The sequence below is a fragment of the Salmo trutta genome, chromosome 26 (genome assembly GCF_901001165.1).
Source record: "Salmo trutta chromosome 26, fSalTru1.1, whole genome shotgun sequence".
Classification (NCBI taxonomy): domain Eukaryota; kingdom Metazoa; phylum Chordata; class Actinopteri; order Salmoniformes; family Salmonidae; genus Salmo; species Salmo trutta.
This window is the reverse complement of record NC_042982.1, coordinates 47,490,177-47,514,551: the sequence shown is the minus strand read 5'-3', so window position 1 is coordinate 47,514,551 and position 24,375 is coordinate 47,490,177. Positions and strand designations below refer to the sequence as shown.

The window sequence follows — 24,375 nt, the reverse complement described above, 5'->3', positions numbered from 1 at the left end:
TAGAGGTGATGTGGTCTGATGTTTTCATAGAGGTGATGTGGTCTGATGTCATAGAGGTGATGTGGTCTGATGTCATAGAGGTGGTGTGGTCTGATGTTATAGTGGTGATGTGGTCTGATGTCATCATAGAGGTGATGTGGTCTGATGTCACAGAGGTGATGTGGTCTGATGTTATAGAGGTGATGTGGTCTGATGTCATCACAGAGGTGATGTGGTCTGATGTCATAGAGGTGATGTGGTCTGATGTTTTCATAGAGGTGATGTGGTCTGATGTTTTCATAGAGGTGATGTGGTCTGATGTTTTCATAGAGGTGATGTGGTCTGATGTTATCATAGAGGTGATGTGGTCTGATGTCATAGAGGTGATGTGGTCTGATGTCATAGAGGTGATGTGGTCTGATGTTTTCATAGAGGTGATGTGGTCTGATGTCATAGAGGTGATGTGGTCTGATGTCATTGAGGTGATGTGGTCTGATGTTATAGAGGTGATGTGGTCTGATGTTTTCATAGAGGTGATGTGGTCTGATGTTATCATAGAGGTGATGTGGTCTGATGTCATAGAGGTGATGTGGTCTGATGTCATAGAGGTGATGTGGTCTGATGTTATAGAGGTGATGTGGTCTGATGTTTTCATAGAGGTGATGTGGTCTGATGTCATAGAGGTGATGTGGTCTGATGTCATAGAGGTGATGTGGTCTGATGTCATAGAGGTGATGTGGTCTGATGTTTTCATAGAGGTGATGTGGTCTGATTTCATAGAGGTGATGTGGTCTGATGTCATAGAGGTGATGTGGTCTGATGTCATAGAGGTGATGTGGTCTGATGTCATAGAGGTGATGTGGTCTGATGTTTTCATAGAGGTGATGTGGTCTGATGTCATAGAGGTGGTGTGGTCTGATGTCATAGAGGTGGTGTGGTCTGATGTTATAGAGGTGATGTGGTCCATTGTCATAGAGGTGATGTGGTCTGATGTCATAGAGGTGATGTGGTCTGATGTTATCAGCCCCCGTGAAATGCAACTTTTTAGGGAAGTTAGAAACCAATATACACAGGCAGTTAGAAAAGCCAAGGCTAGCTTTTTCAAGCAGAAATTTGCTTCCTGCAACACAACCTCAATAAATTCTGGGACACTGTAAAGTCCTTGGAGAATAGGAACACCTCCTCCCAGCTGCCCACTGCACTGAGGATAGGAAACTCTGTCACCACTGATAATCCACTATAATTGAGAATTTCAATAAGCATTTTACTACGGCTGGCCATGCTTTCCACCTTGCCACCCCTACCCCGGTCAACAGCACTGCACCCCCCACAGCTACTCGCCCATTTCTCCTTCTCCCAAATCCAGTCAGCTGATGTTCTGAAAGAGCTGCAAAATCTGGACCCCCACAAATCAGCCGGGCTAGACAATCTGGACCCTTTCTTTCTAAAATTATCTTCCGAAATTGTTGCAACCCCTATTACTAGCCTGTTCAACCTCTCTTTCGTGTTGTCTGAGATTCCAAAGATTGGAAAGCAGCTGCGGTCATCCCCCTCTTCAAAGGGGGGGACACTCTTGACCCAAACTGCTACAGACCTATATCTATCCTACCCTGCCTTTCTAAGGTCTTCAAAAGCCAAGTTAACGAACAGATCACCGACCATTTCGAATCCCACCGTACCTTCTCCGCTATGCAATCTGGTTTCAGAGCTGGTCATGGGTGCACCTCAGCCACGCTCAAGGTCCTAAACGATATCTTAACCGCCATCGATAAGAAACAGTACTTGCAGCCGTATTCATTGACCTGGCCAAGGCTTTCGACTCTGTCAATCACCACATCCTCATCGGCAGACTCGACAGCCTTGGTTTCTCAAATGATTGCCTCGACTGGTTCACCAACTACTTCTCCGACAGAGTTCAGTGTGTCAAATCTGAGGGCCTGTTGTCCGGGCCTCTGGCAGTCTCTATGGGGGTGCCACAGGGTTCAATTCTTGGGCCGACTCTCTTCTCTGTATATATCAATGATGTCGCTCTTGCTGCTGGTGAGTATCTGATCCACCTCTACGCAGACGACACCATTCTGTATACTTCTGGCCCTTCTTTGGACACTGTGTTAACAACCCTCCAGACGAGCTTCAATGCCAGACAACTCTCCTTCCGTGGCCTCCAACTGCTCTTAAATACAAGTAAAACTAAATGCATGCTCTTCAACCGATCGCTGCCTGCACCTGCCCGCCTGTCCAGCATCACTACTCTGGACGGTTCTGACTTAGATTATGTGGACAACTACAAATACCTAGGTGTCTGGTTAGACTGTAAACTCTCCTTCCAGACGCACATAAAAGATCTCCAATCCAAAGTTAAATCTAGAATTGGCTTCCTATTTCGCAACAAAGCATCCTTCACTCATGCTGCCAAACATACCCTCGTAAAACTGACCATCTTATCGATCCTCGACTTTGGCGATGTCATTTACAAAATAGCCTCCAACACCCTACTCAACAAATTGGATGCAGTCTATCACAGTGCCATCTGTTTTGTCACCAAAGCCCCATGTACTACCCACCACTGCGACCTGTATGCTCTCGTTGGCTGGCCCTCGCTTCATACTCGTCGCCAAACCCACTGGCTCCAGGTCATCTACAAGAACCTGCTAGGTAAAGTTCCCCCTTATCTCAGCTCACTGGTCACCATAGCAGCACCCACCTGTAGCACGCGCTCCAGCAGGTATATCTCACTGGTCACCCCCAAAGCCAATTCCTCCTTTGGCCGCCTCTCCTTCCAGTTCTCTGCTGCCAATGACTGGAACGAACTACAAAAATCTCTGAAACAGGAAACACTTATCTCCCTCACTAGCTTTAAGCACCAGCTGTCAGAGCAGCTCACAGATCACTGCACCTGTACATAGCCCATCTATAAATAGCCCAAACAACTACCCCTTCCCCTACTGTATTTATTTATTTATTTATTTTGCTTCTTTGCACCCCAGTATTTCTACTTTATACACTCATCTACTATCAAATCTACCATTCCAGTGTTTTACTTGCTATATTGTATTTACTTCGCCACCATGGCTTATTTATTGCCTTTACCTCCCTTATCTCACCTCATTTGCTCACATTGTATATAGACTTATTTTTCTACTGTATTATTGACTGTATGTTTGTTTTACTCCATGTGTAACTCTGTGTTGTTATATGTGTCAAATTGCTTGCTCTATCTTGGCCAGGTCACAGTTGTAAATGAGAACTTGTTCTCAACTTGCCTACCTGGTTAAATACAGGGTTATATATATAATATATAAATACCTGGTTAAATAAAGGTGGAATAAATAAATAAATAAAAGATGTGGTCTGGATGTCATCGAGGTGATGTGGAGACTTGGAATGATCCCATCTGTCCTCACTTTACTTGCCTTTGTTTTAAAGCTATCAGGGCTTCCTGTAACACTGAGCATGCATCCCAAATGGCACCCTGTTCCCTAGTGCATAGGGCTCTGGGCAAAAGTAGTACACTGAATAGGGTGCCATACGGCTCCGAGCAAAAGAAGTGCATTAAATAGGGAATAGGGTGGCATAGGGCTCCGGGCAAAAGAAGTGCACTAAATAGGGAATAGGGTGCCATTTGGAACATTGCCTGGGTCTTGTTCTGCTTTCTACCTTGTGAAGAGATTGAGACCAGAGGGATCTGTGAGGGTCAGTGCCTTCATCAGATGGAGGTGACAGTTGACGAGAGCTTGAAGCCTGTCCACCCAACCAGTCACACTGACAAGAGACTTCTCCTCATAATAGGCTGTATTTGTCAAGAGCTATCCCCACTGCTAAACTCTCTATGTGACTGTCAGGATCTATCCCCACTGTGAACTCTCTATGTGACTGTCAGGATCTATCCACACTGCTAAACTCTCTATGTGACTGTCAGGATCTATCCACACTGCTAAACTCTTTATGTGACTGTCAGGATCTATCCCCACTGTGAACTCTCTATGTGACTGTCAGGATCTATCCACACTGCTAAACTCTCTATGTGACTGTCAGGATCTATCCCCACTGTGAACTCTCTATGTGACTGTCAGGAGCTATCCCCACTGTGAACTCTCTATGTGACTGTCAGGATCTATCCACACTGCTAAACTCTCTATGTGACTGTCAGGAGCTATCCCCACTGTGAACTCTCTATGTGACTGTCAGGATCTATCCACACTGCTAAACTCTCTATGTGACTGTCAGGATCTATCCACACTGCTAAACTCTCTATGTGACTGTCAGGAGCTATCCCCACTGTGAACTCTCTATGTGACTGTCAGGATCTATCCACACTGCTAAACTCTCTATGTGACTGTCAGGATCTATCCCCACTGTGAACTCTCTATGTGACTGTCAGGATCTATCCACACTGCTAAACTCTCTATGTGACTGTCAGGATCTATCCCCACTGCTAAACTCTCTATGTGACTGTCAGGATCTATTAACACTGTGAACTCTCTATGTGACTGTCAGGATCTATCCACACTGCTAAACTCTCTATGTGACTGTCAGGATCTATCCACACTGCTAAACTCTCTATGTGACTGTCAGGATCTATCCCCACTGTGAACTCTCTATGTGACTGTCAGGATCTATCCCCACTGTGAACTCTCTATGTGACTGTCAGGATCTATCCACACTGCTAAACTCTCTATGTGACTGTCAGGATCTATCCCCACTGCTAAACTCTCTATGTGACTGTCAGGATCTATCCACACTGCTAAACTCTCTATGTGACTGTCAGGATCTATCCCCACTGCTACACTTTCTATGTGACTGTCAGGATCTATCCCCACTGTGAACTCTCTATGTGACTGTCAGGATCTATTAACACTGTGAACTCTATGTGACTGTCAGGATCTATCCACACTGCTAAACTCTCTATGTGACTGTCAGGATCTATCCACACTGCTAAACTCTCTATGTGACTGTCAGGATCTATCCCCACTGTGAACTCTCTATGTGACTGTCAGGATCTATCCCCACTGTGAACTCTCTATGTGACTGTCAGGATCTATCCACACTGCTAAACTCTCTATGTGACTGTCAGGATCTATCCCCACTGTGAACTCTCTATGTGACTGTCAGGATCTATCCCCACTGTGAACTCTCTATGTGACTGTCAGGATCTATCCCCACTGTGAACTCTCTATGTGACTGTCAGGATCTATTAACACTGCTAAACTCTCTATGTGACTGTCAGGATCTATCCCCACTGTGAACTCTCTATGTGACTGTCAGGATCTATCCCCACTGTGAACTCTCTATGTGACTGTCAGGATCTATCCCCACTGCTAAACTCTCTATGTGACTGTCAGGATCTATCCCCACTGTGAACTCTCTATGTGACTGTCAGGAGCTATCCCCACTGTGAACTCTCTATGTGACTTACAGGAGCTATCCCCACTGTGAACTCTCTATGTGACTGTCAGGATCTATCCCCACTGTGAACTCTCTATGTGACTGTCAGGAGCTATCCCCACTGCTAAACTCTCTATGTGACTGTCAGGATCTATCCCCACTGTGAACTCTCTATGTGACTGTCAGGATCTATCCCCACTGTGAACTCTCTATGTGACTGTCAGGAGCTATCCCCACTGTGAACTCTGTATGTTACTTTTTTCAAAGAGACACAGGTATGTATATTCTAGATGGGGAAACACACAGTACAACGGTAGGCCTGTATTTCAGCTGTACAATGGTAGGGTTGTATTTCAATGGTACAATGGTAGGACCTATATTTCAACGGTACAATGGTACAGCTGTATTTCTGCTCTTTTTTCTAATCCTTACCACTTACTTATCCTTACCACTGTGTGATTCTCATAGATATCACATTTATTTGTAAAGCCCTTCTTATATCAGCTGATGTCACAAAGTGCTGTACAGAAGCCCAGCCTAAAACCCCAAACAGGAAGCAAAGCAGAGACAGCAAGGGTGGTTCGTTGATCCAGTGCCTTTCCGTTCACCTTCACACTCCTGGGCCAGACTCCACTCAATCATAGGACCTACTGAAGAGATAAGTCTTCAATAAAGACTTAAAGGTTGAGACTGAGTCTGTGTCTCTCACATGGATAGGCAGACCATTCCATTAAAATGGAGCTCTATAGGAGAAAGCCCTGCCTCCAGCTGTTTGCTTAGAAATTCTAGGGACAGTAAGGAGGCCTGCGTCTTGTGACCGTAGCGTACGTGTAGGTATGTACGGCAGGTCCAAATCGGAAAGATAGGTAGGAGCAAGCCCATGTAATGCTTTGTAGGTTAGCAGTAAAACCTTGAAATCAGCCCTTACCTTAGCAGGAAGCCAGTGTAAAGAGGCTAGCACTGGAGTAATATGATCACATTTTTTGGTTCTAGTCAAGATTCTAGCAGCTGTGGTTAGCACTTCCTGAAGTGTATTTAGTGCTTTATCCGGGTAGCCGGAGAGTAGAGCATTGCAGTAGTCTAACCCAGAAGTGACAAAAGCATGGATTTATTTTTCTGCATCATTTTTGGACACAAAGTTTCTGATTTTTGCAATGTTACGTAGATGGAAAAAAAGCTGTCCTTGAAACAGTCTTGATATGTTCGTCAAAAGAGAGATCAGGATCAGAGTAATGCCGAGGTCCTTCACAGTTTTATTTGAGACGACTGTACAACCATCAAGATTAATTGTCAGATTCAACAGAAGATCTCTTTGTTTCTTGGGACCTAGAACAAGCATCTCTGTTTTGTCTGAGTTTAAAAGTAGAACATTTGCAGCCATCTACTTCCTTATGTCTGAAACACAGGCTTCCAGGGAGAGCAATTTTGGGGCTTCACCATGTTTCATCAAAATGTACAGCTGTCTGTCATCCGCATAGCAGTGAAAGTTAACATTATGTTTCCGAATGACATCACCAAGAGGTAAAAAAGTATTTGATCCCCTGCTGATTTTGTATGTTTGCCCACTTACAAACAAATTATCAGTCTATAATTTTAATGGTAGGTTTATTTGAACAGTGAGAGACAGAATAACTACAAAAAAATCCCGAAAAACGCATGTCAAAAATGTTATAAATTGATTTGCATTTTAATGAGGGAAATAAGTATTTGACCCCTCTGCAAAACATGACTTAGTACTTGGTGGCAAAACCCTTGTTGGCAATCACAGAGGTCAGACGTTTCTTGTAGTTGGCTACGAGGTTTGCACACATCTCAGGAGGGATTTTGTCCCACTCCTCTTTGCAGATCTTCTCCAAGTCATTAAGGTTTCGAGGCTGACGTTTGGCAACTCAAACCTTCAGCTCCCTCCACAGATTTTCTATGGGATTAAGGTCTGGAGACTGGCTAGGCCACTCCAGGACCTTAATGTGCTTCTTCTTGAGCCACTCCTTTGTTGCCTTGGCTGTGTGTTTTGTGTCATTGTCATGCTGGAATACCCATCCACGACCCATTTTCAATTCCCTGGCTGAGGGAAGGAGGTTCTCACCCAAGATTTGACGGTACATGGCCCAGTCCATCGTCCCTTTGATGCGGTGAAGTTGTCCAGTCCCCTTAGTAGAAAAACACCCCCAAAGCATAATGTTTCCACCTCCATGTTTGACGGTGGAGATGGTGTTCTTGGGGTCATAGGCAGCATTCCTCCTCCTACAAACACGGCAAGTTGAGTTGATACCAAAGAGCTCCATTTTGGTCTCATCTGACCACAACACTTTCACCAGTTGTCCTCTGAATCCTTCAGATGTTCATTGGCAAACTTCAGACGGGCATGTATGTGTTTTCTTGAGCAGGGGGACCTTGCGGGCGCTGCAGGATTTCAGTCCTTCACGGCGTGGTGTGTTACCAACTGTTTTCTTGGTGACTATGGTCCAAGCTGCCTTGAGATCATTGACAAGATCCTCCCGTGTAGTTCTGGGCTGATTCCTCACCGTTCTCATGATCATTGCAACCCCACGAGGTGAGATCTTGCATGGAGCCCCAGGCTGAGGGATATTGACAGTTATTTTGTGTTTCTTCCATTTGCGAATAATCGCACCAAATGTTGTCACCTTCTCACCAAGCTGCTTGGCGATGGTCTTGTAGCCCATTCCAGCCTTGTGTAGGTCTACAATCTTGTCCCTGACATCCTTGGAGAGCTCTTTGGTCTTGGCCATGGTGGAGAGTTTGGAATCTGATTGATTGATTGCTTCTGTTGACAGGTGTCTTTTTTACGGGTAACAAGCTGCGGTTAGGAGCACTCCCTTTAAGATTGTGCTCCTATTCTCAGCTCGTTACCTGTATAAAAGACACCTGGGAGCTAGAAATCTTTCTGATTGAGAGGGGGTCAAATACTTATTTCCCTCATTAAAATGCAAATCAGTTTATAACATTTTTGATATGTGTTTTTCTGGATATTTTTGCTGTTATTCTGTCTCTCACTGTTCAAATGAACCTCCCATTAGAATTATAGACTGATCCTTTTTTTATCAGTGGGCAAACGTACAAAATCAGCAGGGGATCAAATACTTTTTTCCCCCACTGTACATTGTTTGTCTTCAGGAAGGTTGTGAGTTTCTGCGCAACAGCTTCTTGTAACATTTTTGAGAGGAATGGGAGATTCGATATAGGCCGATAGTTTTTTATATTTTCTGGGTCAAGGTTTGGCTTTTTCAAGAGAGACTTTATTACTGCCACTTTTAGTGAGTTTGGTACACATCCTGTGGATAGAGAGACGTTTATTATGTTCAACATAGGAGGGCCAAGCACAGGAAGCAGCTCTTTCAGTAGTTTAGTTGGAATAGGGTCCGGTATGCAGCTTGAAGGTTTAGAGGCCATTATTTGAGTGTCTCCCTTGATCCTAGGTCCTGGCAGAGTTGTGCAGACTCAGGAAAACTGAGCTTTGGATAAATATGCTGATTTAAAGAGGAGTCCGTAATTTGCTTTCTAATGATCATGATATTTTCCTCAAAGAAGTTAATGAATTTATCCCTGCTGAAGTTAAAGCCACCCTCTCTTGGGGAATGCTGCTGCTGCATTTTAGTCAGCTTTGCGACAGTATCAAAAATACATTTTGGATTGTTGTTATTTTCCTCAATTAAGTTGGAATAATAGGATGATTGAGCAGCAGTGAGGGCTCTTCGATACTGCACGGTACTGTCTTTCCAAGCTAGTCGGAAGACTTCCAGTTTGGTGTGGCGTCATTTCCGTTCCAATTTTCTGGAAGCTTCAGAGCTCGGGTATTTTCTGTATACCAGGGAACTAGTTTCTTATGACAAATGTTTTTTGTTTTTAGGGGTGCGACTGCATCCAGGGTATTACGCAAGGCTAAATTGAGTTCCTCAGTTAGGTGGTTAAGTGATTTTTGTACTCTGACGTCCTTGGGTAGTTGGAGGGAGTCTGGAAGGGCATCTAGGATTCTTTGGGTTGTCTGAAAATTTACAGCACGGCTTTTGATGATCCTTGGTTGGGTTCAGAGCAGATTATTTGTTGCAATTGCAAACGTAATAAAATGGTAGTCCAATAGTCCAGGATTATGAGGAAAAACATTAAGATCCACAACATTTATTCCACGGGACAAAGCTAGGTCCAGAGTATGACTGTGGCAGTGAGTAGGTCCAGAGACATGTTGGACAAAACCCACTGAGTCGATGATAGCTCCGAAAGCCTTTTGGAGTGGGTCTGTGGACTTTTCCATGTGAATATTAAAGTCACCAAAAATTTGAATATTATCTGCCATGACTACAAGGTCCGATAGGAATTCAGGGAACTCAGTGAGGAACGCTGTATATGGCCCAGGAGGCCTGTAAACAGTAGCTATAAAAAGTGATTGAGAAGGCTGCATAGATTTCAAGACTAGAAGCTCAAAAGACGAAAACATCATTTTTTTTGTAAATTGAAATTTGCTATAATAAATGTTAGCAACACCTCCGCCTTTGCGGGATGCACGGGGGATATGGTCACTAGTGTAACCAGGAGGAGAGGCCTCATTTAACACAGTAAATTCATCAGGCTTAAGCCATGTTTCAGTCAGGCCAATCACATCAAGATTATGATCAGTGATTAGTTCATTGACTATAACTGCCTTGGAAGTGAGGCATCTAACATTAAGTAGCCCTATTTTGAGACGTGAGGTATCACAATCTCTTTCAATAATGGCAGGAATGAAGGAGGTCTTTATTCCACTGAGATTGCTAAGGTGAACACCACCATGTTTACTTTTGCCCAACCTAAGTCGAGGCACAGACACGGTCTCAATGGGGATAGCTGAGCTGACTACACTGACTGTGCTAGTGGCAGACTTCACTAAACTGGCAGGCTGGCTAACAGGGTGCAGGACAGGCAGCAGGCTATCTCATTGTGGAGCTAGGGGAGTTAGAGCCCTGTCTATGTTCGTAGATAAGATGAGAGCACCCCTCCAGCTAGGATGGAGTCTGTCACTCCTCAACAGGCCAGGCTTGGTCCTGTTTGTGGGTGAGTCCCAGAAAGAGGGCCAATTATCTACAAATGCTATCTTTTGGGAGGGGCGGAAAACAGTTTTCAACCAGCGATTGAGTTGTGAGACTCTGCTGTAGAGCTCATCACTCCCCCTAACTGGGAGGGGGCCAGAGACTCTGCTGTAGAGCTCATCACTCCACCTACCTGGGAGGTGGCCAGAGACTCTGCTGTAGAGCTCATCACTCCCCCTAACTGGGAGGGGGCCAGAGACTCTCTGCTGTAGAGCTCATCACTCCCCCTAACTGGGAGGGGGCCAGAGACTCTGCTGTAGAGCTTATCACTCCCCCTAACTGGGAGGGGGCCAGAGACTCTCTGCTGTAGAGCTCATCACTCCCCCTAACTGGGAGGGGGCCAGAGACTCTGCTGTAGAGCTCATCACTCCCCCTAACTGGGAGGGGGCCAGAGACAATTAATCGATGCCGACACATCTTTCTAGCTGATTTACGCGCTGAAGCTATGTTGCGCTTGGTGACCTCTGACTGTTTCATCCTAACATCGTTGGTGCCGACGTGGATAACAATATCCCTATACTCTCTACACTCGCCAGTTTTAGCTTTAGCCAGCACCATCTTCAGATTAGCCTTAACGTCGGTAGCCCTGCCCCCTGGTAAACAGTGTATGATCGCTGGATGATTCGTTTTAAGTCTAATACTGCAGGTAATGGAGTCGCCAATGACTAGGGTTTTCAATTTGTCAGGGCTATTGGTGGGAAGCTTCGGCGTCTCAGACCCCGTAACGGGAGGAGTAGAGACCAGAGAAGGCTCGGCCTCTGACTCCGACCCGTTGCTTAATGGGGAGAACCGGTTGAAAGTTTCTGTCGGCTGAATAAGCGACACCGGTTGAGCATTCCTACAGCATTTCCCTCCAGAATCCATGAGAAAGTTGCCCGGCTGTGGGGACCGTGCGAGGGGATTTATACTAACGTTACTATCTGTACTTACTGGTGGCACAGACGCTGTTTCATCCTTTCCTACACTTAAATTGCCCTTGCCTAACGATTGTGTCTGAAGCTGTGCTTGCAGCACAGCTATCCCCGCCGTAAGGCGATCGTTCTCCTGTATATTATGAGTACAGCGACTGCAATTAGAAGGCATCATGTTAATGTTAATGTTACTAGTTAGCTGCGGCTGGTGGAGGTCCTGACAAACCACATCCAGATAAAGCGTCCGGAGTGAAAAATTTGAATGAAAAAAGTTGAGCAAGGGAATTTTTTAAATTTAAACGGTAATTAAAAAGTAAAAACCGTAAAGTTGGCAGGTAGCAAAGTAAGGTTAGCAACAAAACAATATGGAAATTGCTCTTACACGCAAGGAGGGTTTAATATATTTATATCTACGTAGTACATGTCAATTTGGAATATAAAACATCCTGCATGTCCAACCACATACTCTATCCAGTTACTATCCATTATCTCTATACACAGTTACTATCAGTTATCTCTATACACAGTTACTATCCATTATCTCTATACACAGTTACTATCCGTTATCTCTATACACAGTTACTATCCATTATCTCTATACACAGTTACTATCCATTATCTCTATACACAGTTACTATCCATTATCTCCATACACAGTTACTATCCATTATCTCTATACACATTTACTATCCATTATCTCTATACCCAGTTACTATCCGTTATCTCTATACACATTTACTATCCATTATCTCTATACACAGTTACTATCCATTATCTCTATACACAGTTACTATCCATTATCTCTATACACATTTACTATCCATTATCTCTATACACAGTTACTATGCATTATCTCTATACACAGTTACTATCCATTATCTCTATACACATTTACTATCCATTATCTCTATACACAGTTACTATCCATTATCTCTATACACATTTACTATCCATTATCTCTATACACAGTTACTATCCATTAACTTGGGGGGCAGGTAGCCTAGTGGTTAGGGTGTTGGACTAGTAACCGGGAGGTTGCAAGATTGAATCCCAAAGCTGACAAGGTAAAAATCTGTCGTTCTGCCCCCGATCAAGGCAGTTAACCCACTGTTCCTAGGCCGTCATTGTAAATAAGAATTTGTTCTTAACTGACTTAGTAAAATAAAAAAATCTCTACACAGTTACTATCCATTATATATATATATATACACGTTACTATCCATTATCTCTATACACGGTTGCTATCCATTATATCTATACACATTTATATCTATACACATTTAATTTGCAACCTCCTGGCCTTCTCTGTGGCTCAGTTGGTAGAGCATGGTGTTTGCAAAGCCAGCATGTTGTGTCCAACGCCAGGGTTGTGGGTTCGATTCCCACGGGGGGCCAGTACAAAAAAAAATACACCGTTACTATCCATTACCTCTATACACAGTTACTATCCATTATCTCTATACACAGTTACTATCCATGATATCTATACACAGTTACTATCCGTTATCTCTATACACAGTTACTATCCATTATCTCTATACACAGTTACTATCCATGATATCTATACACATTTACTATCCATTATCTCTATACACAGTTACTATCCATTATCTCTATACACAGTTACTATCCATTATCTCTATACAGTTACTATCCATTATCTCTATACAGTTACTATCCATTATAAATGCATATATATTTATATACATGATTACTATCCATTATCTCTATACAGTTACTATCCATTATCATATCAGTTCCCTGTGTGTAGCAGGTACCTAGTTGGCTCCTTTGCAAATATCACACTCACTGCTTATCAACTGTCAAACTCCTCTTTAATATTTAATAGATTCTCCTTTCTTCATTATAGTTTCCTGGCGTATGAAATGCCCACTGCACGTTGATTAAGCCTTAATGCAATTATGAATAAGTAGAGTAATTGCCTACTTTACATTTTCAGATAGCGTAGTATTTTCTCTCTCCAGAGCAGACAGCTCCCCAAAGACCTGGGATTATTTTCAGTTTTGTTTTGGTCTTTTAACATACTTTATCACACAGAGAGAAGTAAACACCCAGAAGCCCATGGGCTTTGATTAGACAATCTTATCATCCTTCATTTTGTTCTCTCAGTATCACTCATTCTTTTCAGCGTACAGTATTTCTTTTCCCTGCAGGCAATACTTGTTTCTTTTTATTCTAATTTTCTTTCAATTCTTGTCATTTACTTTAATTTATTTTCATTTCCAGTTATACAAACATAATAGGATGAGTTTTTTATGAATGTGTCATGACTGACGTTTTCAAACGAACTTGAATGTAAAAGTTATCGCGGTTCATTAATTATATTGTCAAGAAAAAAATCCTTGACTAAATTAACTAAAAAGGTTTCCTTTTCCCAATTTTTTTTTTTTGCAAATCTCTTCTAGTGTGCCGTGATTTGTTGTCATTGTGTTGTTCATGTGAAGTGTGTTTGGGGTGAAGAGGCTTCCTGATACTGATGTGCTATGACAGCTCAGTCCAGGCAGAGCTTCACGCCTAATAGACAGTTTTTTGAATGTCTCACGTTAAAGAAAGTTGTTCTTGTTCTGTTATTTTACTCAATTTGGGCCTTTTTATATCTCAAATGACATTGATGTATGTGCAGTGAACATGAAGTGGAATTGGAGAAGGAAAAATTGGACTCTGGCAGAGAGAGGAGGGGGAATGTATGTGCTGTGCCCAAGAAATCATTTTAGAATGTCTCTTCTTGAAACCGTACCGTTTTATTATGTTTAGCTGTCTGTCCTCATCCGTCCATCTGTCTGGGAAAGAAGTTCACCTACAGTCGTCAATCTCTGGCCTTTGTCCATTGTCAAGCCTTCCCCACAAACTTTTCAGTGAGGCAGACAGCAAGACATTTATTAAATAGTTATAATTGTTTAATGAGGCTGTGATAAATATCAGTCCTGAGACTATGGCTTGCGTCTCAAATGGGTCCCGGTCAAAAGTAGTGCACTAAATAGGAGATGGGGTGCCAATGGAGATGCTGCCTATAAAAGGAAATCCGCCTGTCCCACTTCACTAGTTGGTTGCCCTCTGTGATCTCAAGAAGCTGAAGTGTAACCATCTCGTGTTACATAACTGTGTCTCTGTTGTCGCATGCTCATTGTAAAGTGACCATCAGTGTGCTTTAGTACGCTGAGGCTACAGGGGCCTTCAGGAAGTTTTCATACCCCTTGACGTATTCCACATTTTGTTGTGTTACAGCCTGAATTCAAAATGGATTAAATGGTTGTTTTTTTTATCTCACCCATCTACACACAATACCACATAATAACAAAGTGAAAACATGTTTTTTATATTTATGCAAATTTATTGAAAATTTAATACAGACATATCTAATTTACAGAACTATTCACACCCCTGAGTCAATACATGTTAGAATCACTTTTGGCAGTGATTACAGCTGTGAGTCTTACTGGGAAGAACTGTATCTAAGAGCTCTGAGTCTTACTGGGAAGTACTGTATCTAAGAGCTTTGCACACCTGGATTGTACAATATTTGCACATTATTCTTCCATCTCTGTCAAGTTGGTTGTTGATCAGTGTTAGACAGTCATTATCAAGTCTTGCAATAGATTTCCATAAACAGCTCCAGGTTATTGTCCTGATGAAAGGTGAATTCATCTCCCAGTGTCTGGTGGAAAGCAGACCAAGGGGCAACCAACTAGTGAAGTGGGACAGGTGGATTTTGCCTGTGTTTATCTCTATTTTGTTTATTTTTTATCAACAACAACAAAAAACTCCCTAGTCCTTGTCGATGACAAGCATACCCATAACATGATGCAGCCACCACCATGCTAGAAAATATGAAGAGTAGTACTGATTGATGCGTTATGTTTGATTTGCCCCAAACATAACACTTTGTATTCAGGACATGAAGTTAATTTCTTTGCCACATATTTTGCAGTATTACTTTAGTACCTTGTTTCAAACAGGAGGCATGTTTGGGAATATTTATATGCTGTACCAGCTTCCTTGTTTTCACTCTGTCATTTAGGTTAGTATTGTGGAGTAACTACAATGTTGTTGATCCATCCTCAGTTTTCTATCACAGCCGTTAAACTCTGTAACTGTTTTAAAGTCACCATTGGCCTCATGGTGAAATCCCTGAGCGGTTTCCTTCCTCTCCGGCAACTGAGTCAGGAAGGACGCCTGTATCTTTGTAGTGACTGGGTGTATTGATACACCATCCAAAGTGTAATTAATAACTTCACCATGCTCAAAGGGATATTTAATGTCTACTTTTTTATTTTTACCCATCTACCAATAGGTGCCCTTCTTTGCGAGGCACTGTAAAACCTCCATTGTCTTTGTGGTTGAATCTGTGTTTGAAATTCACTGCTCGACTGAGGGACTTTACAGATACTTGTATGTGTGTGGTACAGAGATGAGGTAGTCATTCAAAAATCATGTTGAACACTATTATTACACACAGAGTGAGTACATGCAACTAATTATGTGACTTGTTAAGCACATTTTTACTCTTAAAAACTTATTTAGGCTTGCCATAACAAAGGGGTTGAATACTTTTCAGCTTTTCATTTTTAAATAATTTGTAAACATTTCTAAAAACATAATTACACTTTGACATTATGGGGTATTGTGTGTCGGACAGATACACAAAATATAAATTGAATCCATTCTGAATTCAGGCTGTAACACAACAACATGTGGAAAAAGTGAAGAATTGTTTTACAATAGTTTTTAAAAAAATCATTGAATTGGCTGGACATGTTTCCAGCTAAAATGTGGCCCTGCTGTTATAAAGTATCTAATTCACAGAGGAGATAGCTGTTATAAAGTATCTAATTCACAGAGGAGATAGCTGTTATTCTACAGTATCTAATTCACAGAGGAGATAGCTGTTATTCTACAGTATATAATTCACAGAGGAGATAGCTGTTATTCTACAGTATCTAATTCACAGAGGGGATAGCTGTTATTCTACAGTATCTAATTCACAGAGGGGATAGCTGTTATTCTACAGTATCTAATTCACAGAGAGGATAGCTGTTATTCTACAGTATCTAATTCACAGAGGAGATAGCTGTCATTCTACAGTATCTAATTCACAGAGGAGATAGCTGTTATTCTACAGTATCTAATTCACAGAGGGGATAGCTGTTATTCTACAGTATCTAATTCACAGAGGGGATAGCTGTTATTCTACAGTATATAATTCACAGAGGGGATAGCTGTTATTCTACAGTATCTAATTCACAGAGGGGATAGCTGTTATAAAGTATCTAATTCACAGAGGGGATAGCTGTTATTCTACAGTATCTAATTCACAGAGGGGATAGCTGTTATTCTTCAGTATCTAATTCACAGAGGGGATAGCTGTTATTCTACAGTATCTAATTCACAGAGGGGATAGCTGTTATTCTACAGTATCTAATTCACAGAGGGGATAGCTGTTATTCTACAGTATATAATTCACAGAGGGGATAGCTGTTATTGTACAGTATCTAATTCACAGAGGAGATAGCTGTTATTCTACAGTATCTAATTCATAGAGGGGATAGCTGCTGTTATTCTACAGTATCTATTCATATTGTTATGAGCTTCTGTAGAACATTTGAATTGCTGCACATTTTTAGGTGAATATGCCATTTAAATGAGACTCAGTTCGTATTCCCTCCTTTCATTTTTTTGCAGACTTTGCTGTAGCAGTACGGCCAGTGTCGTACGCAGCAGTGTTGAGAATGAAACCAGACATCTCCTCATCGCTGCTCAGTTCGTGGCCCCGGCCTCGACACCGACATGACCACGGCAGAGGGCTGGTGACTCCTGACTGGCCGGCATCGTTCTCCAACCATCACCTGTCTGCCCTCAGTCTGCTCAGCTCTCAGGAGGAATACAGGAGCCAAGGTCAGTCAGTCAGTCAATCAGTCTTGGCTAATAGTCTACTCTATTTCCCAGCTAATGCCCAGCCAAGGCCTGCAGTGTTGTGCCCCGTGTGATATGGGACCGACTGGAAGAGTGCACATTTACATCCACCAACATCTGACGCATTTCAGGCTGCTACTTTTCAAATAGTATTCTAAATCATTTAGACACTTTAGCTGTGCTTTATTGAGCTTGCCTGGCACTATCGAACACTGCTTTATTGAGCTTGCCTGGCATTATGGAACACTGCTTTATTGAGCTTGCCTGGCACTATGGAACACTGCTTTATTGAGCTTGCCTGGCACTATGGAACACTGCTTTATTGAGCTTGCCTGGCACTATGGAACAAAGTGTGTTCTTTATTGAGCTTGCTTGCCACTACGGAACACTGTTTATTGAGCTTGCCTGCCACTATGGAACACTGCTTTATTGAGCTTGCCTGGCACTATGGAACACTGCTTTATTGAGCTTGCCTGGCACTATGGAACACTGCTTTATTGAGCTTGCCTGGCACTATGGAACAAAGTGTGTTCTTTATTGAGCTTGCTTGCCACTACGGAACACTGCTTTATTGAGCTTGTCTGGCACTATGGAACAAATTGTGTTCTTTATTGAGCTTGCCTGGCACTATGGAACAAAGTGTTGTTCTTTATTGAGCTTGCCTGGCACTATGGAACAAAGTGTTCTTTATTGAGCTTGCTTGCCACTACAGAACACTACTTTATTGAGCTTGCCTGCCACTATGGAACACTGCTTTATTGAGCTTGCCTGGCACTATGGAACACTGCTTTATTGAGCTTGCCTGGCACTATCGAACACTGCTTTATTGAGCTTGCCTGGTACTATGGAACAAAGTGTGTTCTTTATTGAGCTTTCCTGGTACTATGGAACAAAGTGTGTTCTTTATTGAGCTTGCCTGGCACTATGGAACACTGCTTTATTGAGCTTGCCTGGTACTATGGAACAAAGTGTGTTCTTTATTGAGCTTTCCTGGTACTATGGAACAAAGTGTGTTCTTTATTGAGCTTGCCTGGCACTATGGCACTACTACCCTTTGTTGCAGTGTTCCCCGACTGACGGCCCGCGCACCAGTGTGGTTTATATTTTGCCCCCCCAGGTCTTCTGAGCAAAAAAATATATATATCGATATTTCTTTGGTGTGTGTAATTTTCATTGTTGGACATAAAAGACTGTAAAAACACCAGGAAATCAGCTCCAAGCGATTTAAATGTAAGAAATCTGTTCCCAAGTATTCCTACCCATAATACAGAGACACAAAGTAATCATATACAAATGCAAGCAAGGTTTGAAATGATTATGTTTTAGTCAACCCTTATAACTGTTTGGGCTTCTTGCGGTCAATTTGAAGTCTACAAATTATTTGTAATTCTATTCGCAATTTTTTGGGGGGTCTGAATCTAGTTGATGATCCCTTCTTTATTGTCTCAGACACATACAGCTTTATAGTGTAGTCGACTGAATGGTGTTCTGAACTCATTCGTTCTGGCCCTGTGGCTCTAATTGGTTCTGGCACCATCCCTGTGGCTCTGATTGGTTCCTGGCACCGTCCCTGTGGCTCTGATTGGTTCCTGGCACCGGCCCTGTGGCTCAGTAAACAGCAAAGTGCAGAAGCGATGAGAAACTATTACCAGAAGTCTCTACGCACAAAACAATGGAAACACTTGACTATTGAATTGTACATTAATAAAATCGAAAGAAAAGAGTTAAAAGTAATAGCCATGTAATAACCGTTGTGAAAACGATTTACCAGCTAATTACACTTTAACAGACATTATGAAGCTGGTTGGTGATGAGGTGTAACTTACTCCTCATTCACACCACAGCGATGGTTCAGAGTTTATAGTCCAGTTGTTGGGGGGGAAAAAAGAGTCCATGGAAAAAGTACAGCTGGAACTGGAAAATGAGATCGACTTCTGACCCCGGCCTTGGCCAGCTCACCTGTCTTATATACTGGGCCCGGCCTTTGCCAGCTCACCTGTCTTATATACTGGGCCCGGCCTTGGCCAGCTCACCTGTCTTACATACTGGGCCCAGCCTTGGCCAGCTCACCTGTCTTATATACTGGGCCCGGCCTTGGCCAGCTCACCTGTCTTATATACTGAGCCCGGCCTTGGCCAGCTCACCTGTCTTACATACTGGGCCCGGCCTTGGCCAGCTCACCTGTCTTATATACTGGGCCCGGCCTTGGCCAGCTCACCTGTCTTATATACTGAGCCCGGCCTTGGCCAGCTCACCTGTCTTATATACTGGGCCCGGCCTTGGCCAGCTCACCTGTCTTACATACTGGGCCCGGCCTTGGCCAGCTCACCTGTCTTATATACTGGGCCCGGCCTTGGCCAGCTCACCTGTCTTATATACTGAGCCCGGCCTTGGCCAGCTCACCTGTCTTACATACTGGGCCCGGCCTTGGCCAGCTCACCTGTCTTATATACTGGGCCCGGCCTTGGCCAGCTCACCTGTCTTACATACTGGGCCCGGCCTTGGCCAGCTCACCTGTCTTATATACTGGGCCCGGCCTTGGCCAGCTCACCTGTCTTATATACTGAGCCCGGCCTTGGCCAGCTCACCTGTCTTACATACTGGGCCCGGCCTTGGTCAGCTCACCTGTCTTATATACTGGGCCCGGCCTTGGCCAGCTCACCTGTCTTATATACTGGGCCCGGCCTAACCTTGTAATTGGCCAAGGGCCAAGAAGGGCAGGGTCAGAGGTGATGATTGCCAGTCAAAGGTCCCATGAGAGGTCAGTGATGTGACCTGTAACTGGATACTTGGCACAGTCAGAGAGTTTTCTACAATACAATGACCATATATATACAACCTCTGGTGAGTGAGTCTATTTGATCACACTTCTGGAGGGTGAGTCAGTCTTGGTACTAGAGCTCCATCAGGGAGCTATCCCCTTCTGTCTCTGCCTGGCCTCCAGACAGCACGGCCACGGCCGCTTCCTGCTTGGTTAGACCCTGACAATGCCCCAAATGGCCTCCAGACAGCACGGCCATGGCCGCTTCCTGCTTGGTTAGACCCTGGCCATGCCCCAAATGGCCTCCAGACAGCACGGCCATGGCCGCTTCCTGCTTGGTTAGACCCTGGCCATGCCCCAAATGCCACCCTATTCCCTGCATAGTGCACTACTTTTGACCAGAGCTGCATTGGTCAGCTCCATTCTGTCCCAGATTTACCACAGCTGGAATAAACACATGGTTTCTGCAGTGGTCAGCTCCATCCTGTCCCAGATTTACCACAGCTGGAATAAACACATGGTTTCTGCAGTGGTCAGCTCCATCCTGTCCCAGATTTACCACAGCTGGAATAAACACATGGTTTCTGCAGTGGTCAGCTCCATCCTGTCCCAGATTTACCACAGCTGGAATAAACACATGGTTTCTGCAGTGGTCAGCTCCATCCTGTCCCAGATTTACCACAGCTGGAACAAACACATGGTTTCTGCAGTGGTCAGCTCCATCCTGTCCCAGATTTACCACAGCTGGAATAAACACATGGTTTCTGCGGAATGACCTTTGCTTCCCTCCAGGCCTGAGGGCACACACTTTCTAGTAGGCTTAAATAGAAGATATGGTAAATAGGAGTGGCAATATCGTCCCCTATTATCCTCAGTAAAGTTGTCAGACCCCGGTGGCTTGTCATTGTTGATAGACAACAATAATTGTTACACCTCTTCCACACTTACAATACTTACAATAATTACAATACTTGTCTTTCATAACTTGTTCAGATACACTTGGATGTGTAGTGTCAGTGTTCGTTGCTGGCATGTCATGCCTAAGTTTGCTTGTCTTGCCAATGAAAAATACACTGCTCAAAAAAATAAAGGGAACACATAAACAACACAATGTAACTCCAAGTCAATCACACTTCTGTGAAATCAAACTGTCCACTTAGGAAGCAACACTGATTGACAATAAATTTCACATGCTGTTGTGCAAATGGAATAGACAACAGGTGGAAATTATAGGCAATTAGCAAGACACCCCCAATAAAGGAGTGGTTCTGCAGGTGGAGACCACAGACCACTTCTCAGTTCCTATGCTTCCTGGCTGATGTTTTGGTCACTTTTGAATGCTGGCGGTGCTTTCACTCTAGTGGTAGCATGAGACGGAGTCTACAACCCACACAAGTGGCTCAGGTAGTGCAGCTTACCCAGGATGGCACATCAATGCGAGCTGTGGCAAGAAGGTTTGCTGTGTCTGTCAGCGTAGTGTCCAGAGAATGGAGGTGCTACCAGGATACAGGCCAGTACATCAGGAGACGTGGAGGAGGCCGTAGGAGGGCAACAACCCAGCAGCAGGACCGCTACCTCCGCCTTTGTGCAAGGAGGAGCAGGAGGAGCACTGCCAGAGCCCTGCAAAATGACCTCCAGCAGGCCACACATGTGCATGTGTCTGCTCAAACGGTCAGAAACAGACTCCATGAGGGTGGTATGAGGGCCCGACGTCTACAGGTGGGGGTTGTGCTTACAGCCCAACACCGTACAGGATGTTTGGCATTTGCCAGAGAACACCAAGATTGGCAAATTCGCCACTGGCGCCCTGTGCTCTTCACAGATGAAAGCAGGTTCACACTGAGCACGTGACAGACGTGACAGAGTCTGGAGACGCCGTGAAGAACGTTCTGCTGCCTGCAACATCCTCCAGCATGACCGGTTTGGCGGTGGGTCAGTCATGGTGTGGGGTGGCATTTCTTTGGGGGGCTGCACAGCCCTCCATGTGCTCGCCAGAGGTAGCCTGACTGCCATTAGGTACCGAGATGAGATCCTCAGACCCCTTGTGAGACCATATGCTGGTGCGGTTGGCCCTGGGTTCCTCCTAATGCGAGACAATGCTAGACCTCATGTGGCTGGAGTGTGTCAGCAGTTCCTGCAAGAGGAAGGCATTGATGCTATGGACTGGCCCGCCCGTTCCCCAGACCTGAATCCAATTGAGCACATCTGGGACATCATGTCTCGCTCCATCCACCAACGCTACATTGCACCACAGACTGTCCAGGAGTTGGCGGATGCTTTAGTCCAGGTCTGGGAGGAGATCCCTCAGGAGACCATCTGCCACCTCATCAGGAGCATGCCCAGGCATTGTAGGGAGGTCATACAGGCACATGGAGGCCACACACACTACTGAGCCTCATTTTGACTTGTTTTAAGGACATTACATCAAAGTTGGATCAGCCTGTAGTGTGGTTTTCCACTTTAATTTTGAGTGTGACTCCAAATCCAGACCTCCATGGGTTGATAAATTGGATTTCCATTGATTGTTTTTGTGTGATTTTGTTGTCAGCACATTCAACTATGTAAAGAAAAAAGTATTTAATAAGATTATTTCTTTCATTCAGATCTAGGATGTGTTGTTTAAGTGTTCCCTTTATTTTTTTGAGCAGTATACATTAAAGTTGTTGGCAATATCACTTGGTTTTGTGATGAACGAGCCATCTGAGTTTGCTTTTTTCACAAAAATGTATTTTAAGGTGCTCTGAAGCTTTATACTATAATGTTTTATATAATTTATCTTTGTTTCATAGTGTAGTTTCTTCTTCTTTGTATTCAGTTTAATCACATGATTTCTCAATGTGCAGTACTTTTGCCAATCGGTTGTGCAGCCAGACTTATTTGCCATTCCTTTATCCTCATCCGTCTCAACCATAACATTTTCCAATTCCTCATCAATCCACGGGGATTTAACCGTTTTACAGTCATTTTACAGATCCTGCTTTCAAGCTAATTTCTGCAGAATTAGTAAAGATGTGATCAATACATTTTGATGATTTCATTCCTGTGCTGTTTGTAACTACCCTGGTAGGTTGACTGATAACCTGAACCAGGTTGCAGGCACTGGTTACAGTTTGAAGCTTCTTCAGTGGGCAGCTTGATGAAAGCCAGTCAATATTTAAATCACCCAGAAAATATACCTCTCTGTTGATATCACATACATTATCAAGCATTTCACATGTTATCCAGATACTGACTGTTAGCACTTGGTGGTCTATAGCAGCTTCCCACCAGAATGGGCTTTAGGTGAGGCAGATGAACCTGTAGCCATATTACTTCAACAGTATTTAACATGAGATCCTCTCTAATCTTTACAGGAATGTGGTTCTGAATATAAACAGCAACACCTCCACCATTGGCATTTCTGTATTTTCTGTAAATGTTATAACCTTGTATTGCTACCACTGTATCATCAAAGGTATTATCTAAGTGAGTTTCAGAGATATTCAGACTATGAATGTCATCTGTTACTAGCAAGTGATTGATTTCATGAACTTTGTTTCTTAAGCTACATATGTTAGCGTGGGCTACTTTTGAGCACTTTTCTTCTGGGATGCACACAGTGGATTTCCTCCTATGTTATACTGGCTCAGCACTAACAGTATAAATCTGGTTCATAGGAAATTATTACTGCATATAATAGCTATAGGATCAGCAGAGTCATTCAGGGCAGTTAGAGGGACATAAATTAGGCTACTTTTAACAATGCCCCTGATGCCCCTGATGCCCCTGATGCCCCTGGTGCCCCTGATGCCCCTGATGCCCCTGGTGCCCCTGGTGCCCCTGATGCCCCTGATGCCCCTGGTGCCCCTAATGCCCCTGATGCCCCTGGTGCCCCTGATGCCCCTGGTTCCCCTGATGCCCCTGGTGCCCCTGGTTCCCCTGGTGCCCCTGATGCCCCTGATGCCCCTGGTGCCCCTGGTGCTCCTGGTGCCCCTGGTGCCCCTGATGCCCCTGATGCCCCTGGTGCCCCTGATGCCCCTGGTGCCCCTGATGCCCCTGGTGCCCCTGGTGCTCCTGGTGCCCCTGGTGCCCCTGATGCCCCTGGTGCCCCTGGTGCCCCTGATGCCCCTGATGCCCCTGGTGTAATGTACATTTGCTAAAGCAGTATGACAACTCTGTGTCACAATGGTAGGGATTAACTGAGCTGGGCTTGGGTCATTGATAAGTCATTGTCTCAACGCAGCCTTATAGTGCTGTGAAAGGATCCAGGAGCCCACAGGATTTGGGTGGATCCCATCCTCCTTATAAAACCTGTTTTGTCTCCAAAAGGCATCGAAATTGTCAACAA

General features: G+C 43.9%; 1 protein-coding gene across 1 annotated transcript in view; it reads left to right on the top strand.

Annotated features, from left to right (window-relative positions):
- The window catches only part of LOC115163940 (contactin-5), a 509,156-nt gene that overhangs the window by 143,801 nt on the left and 340,980 nt on the right, over nt 1-24,375 (top strand). The window contains exon 3 of the mRNA XM_029716131.1: nt 17,057-17,269. Coding sequence (XP_029571991.1) covers nt 17,057-17,269 — 213 coding nt within the window. The remainder of the gene's footprint in view (nt 1-17,056; nt 17,270-24,375) is intronic.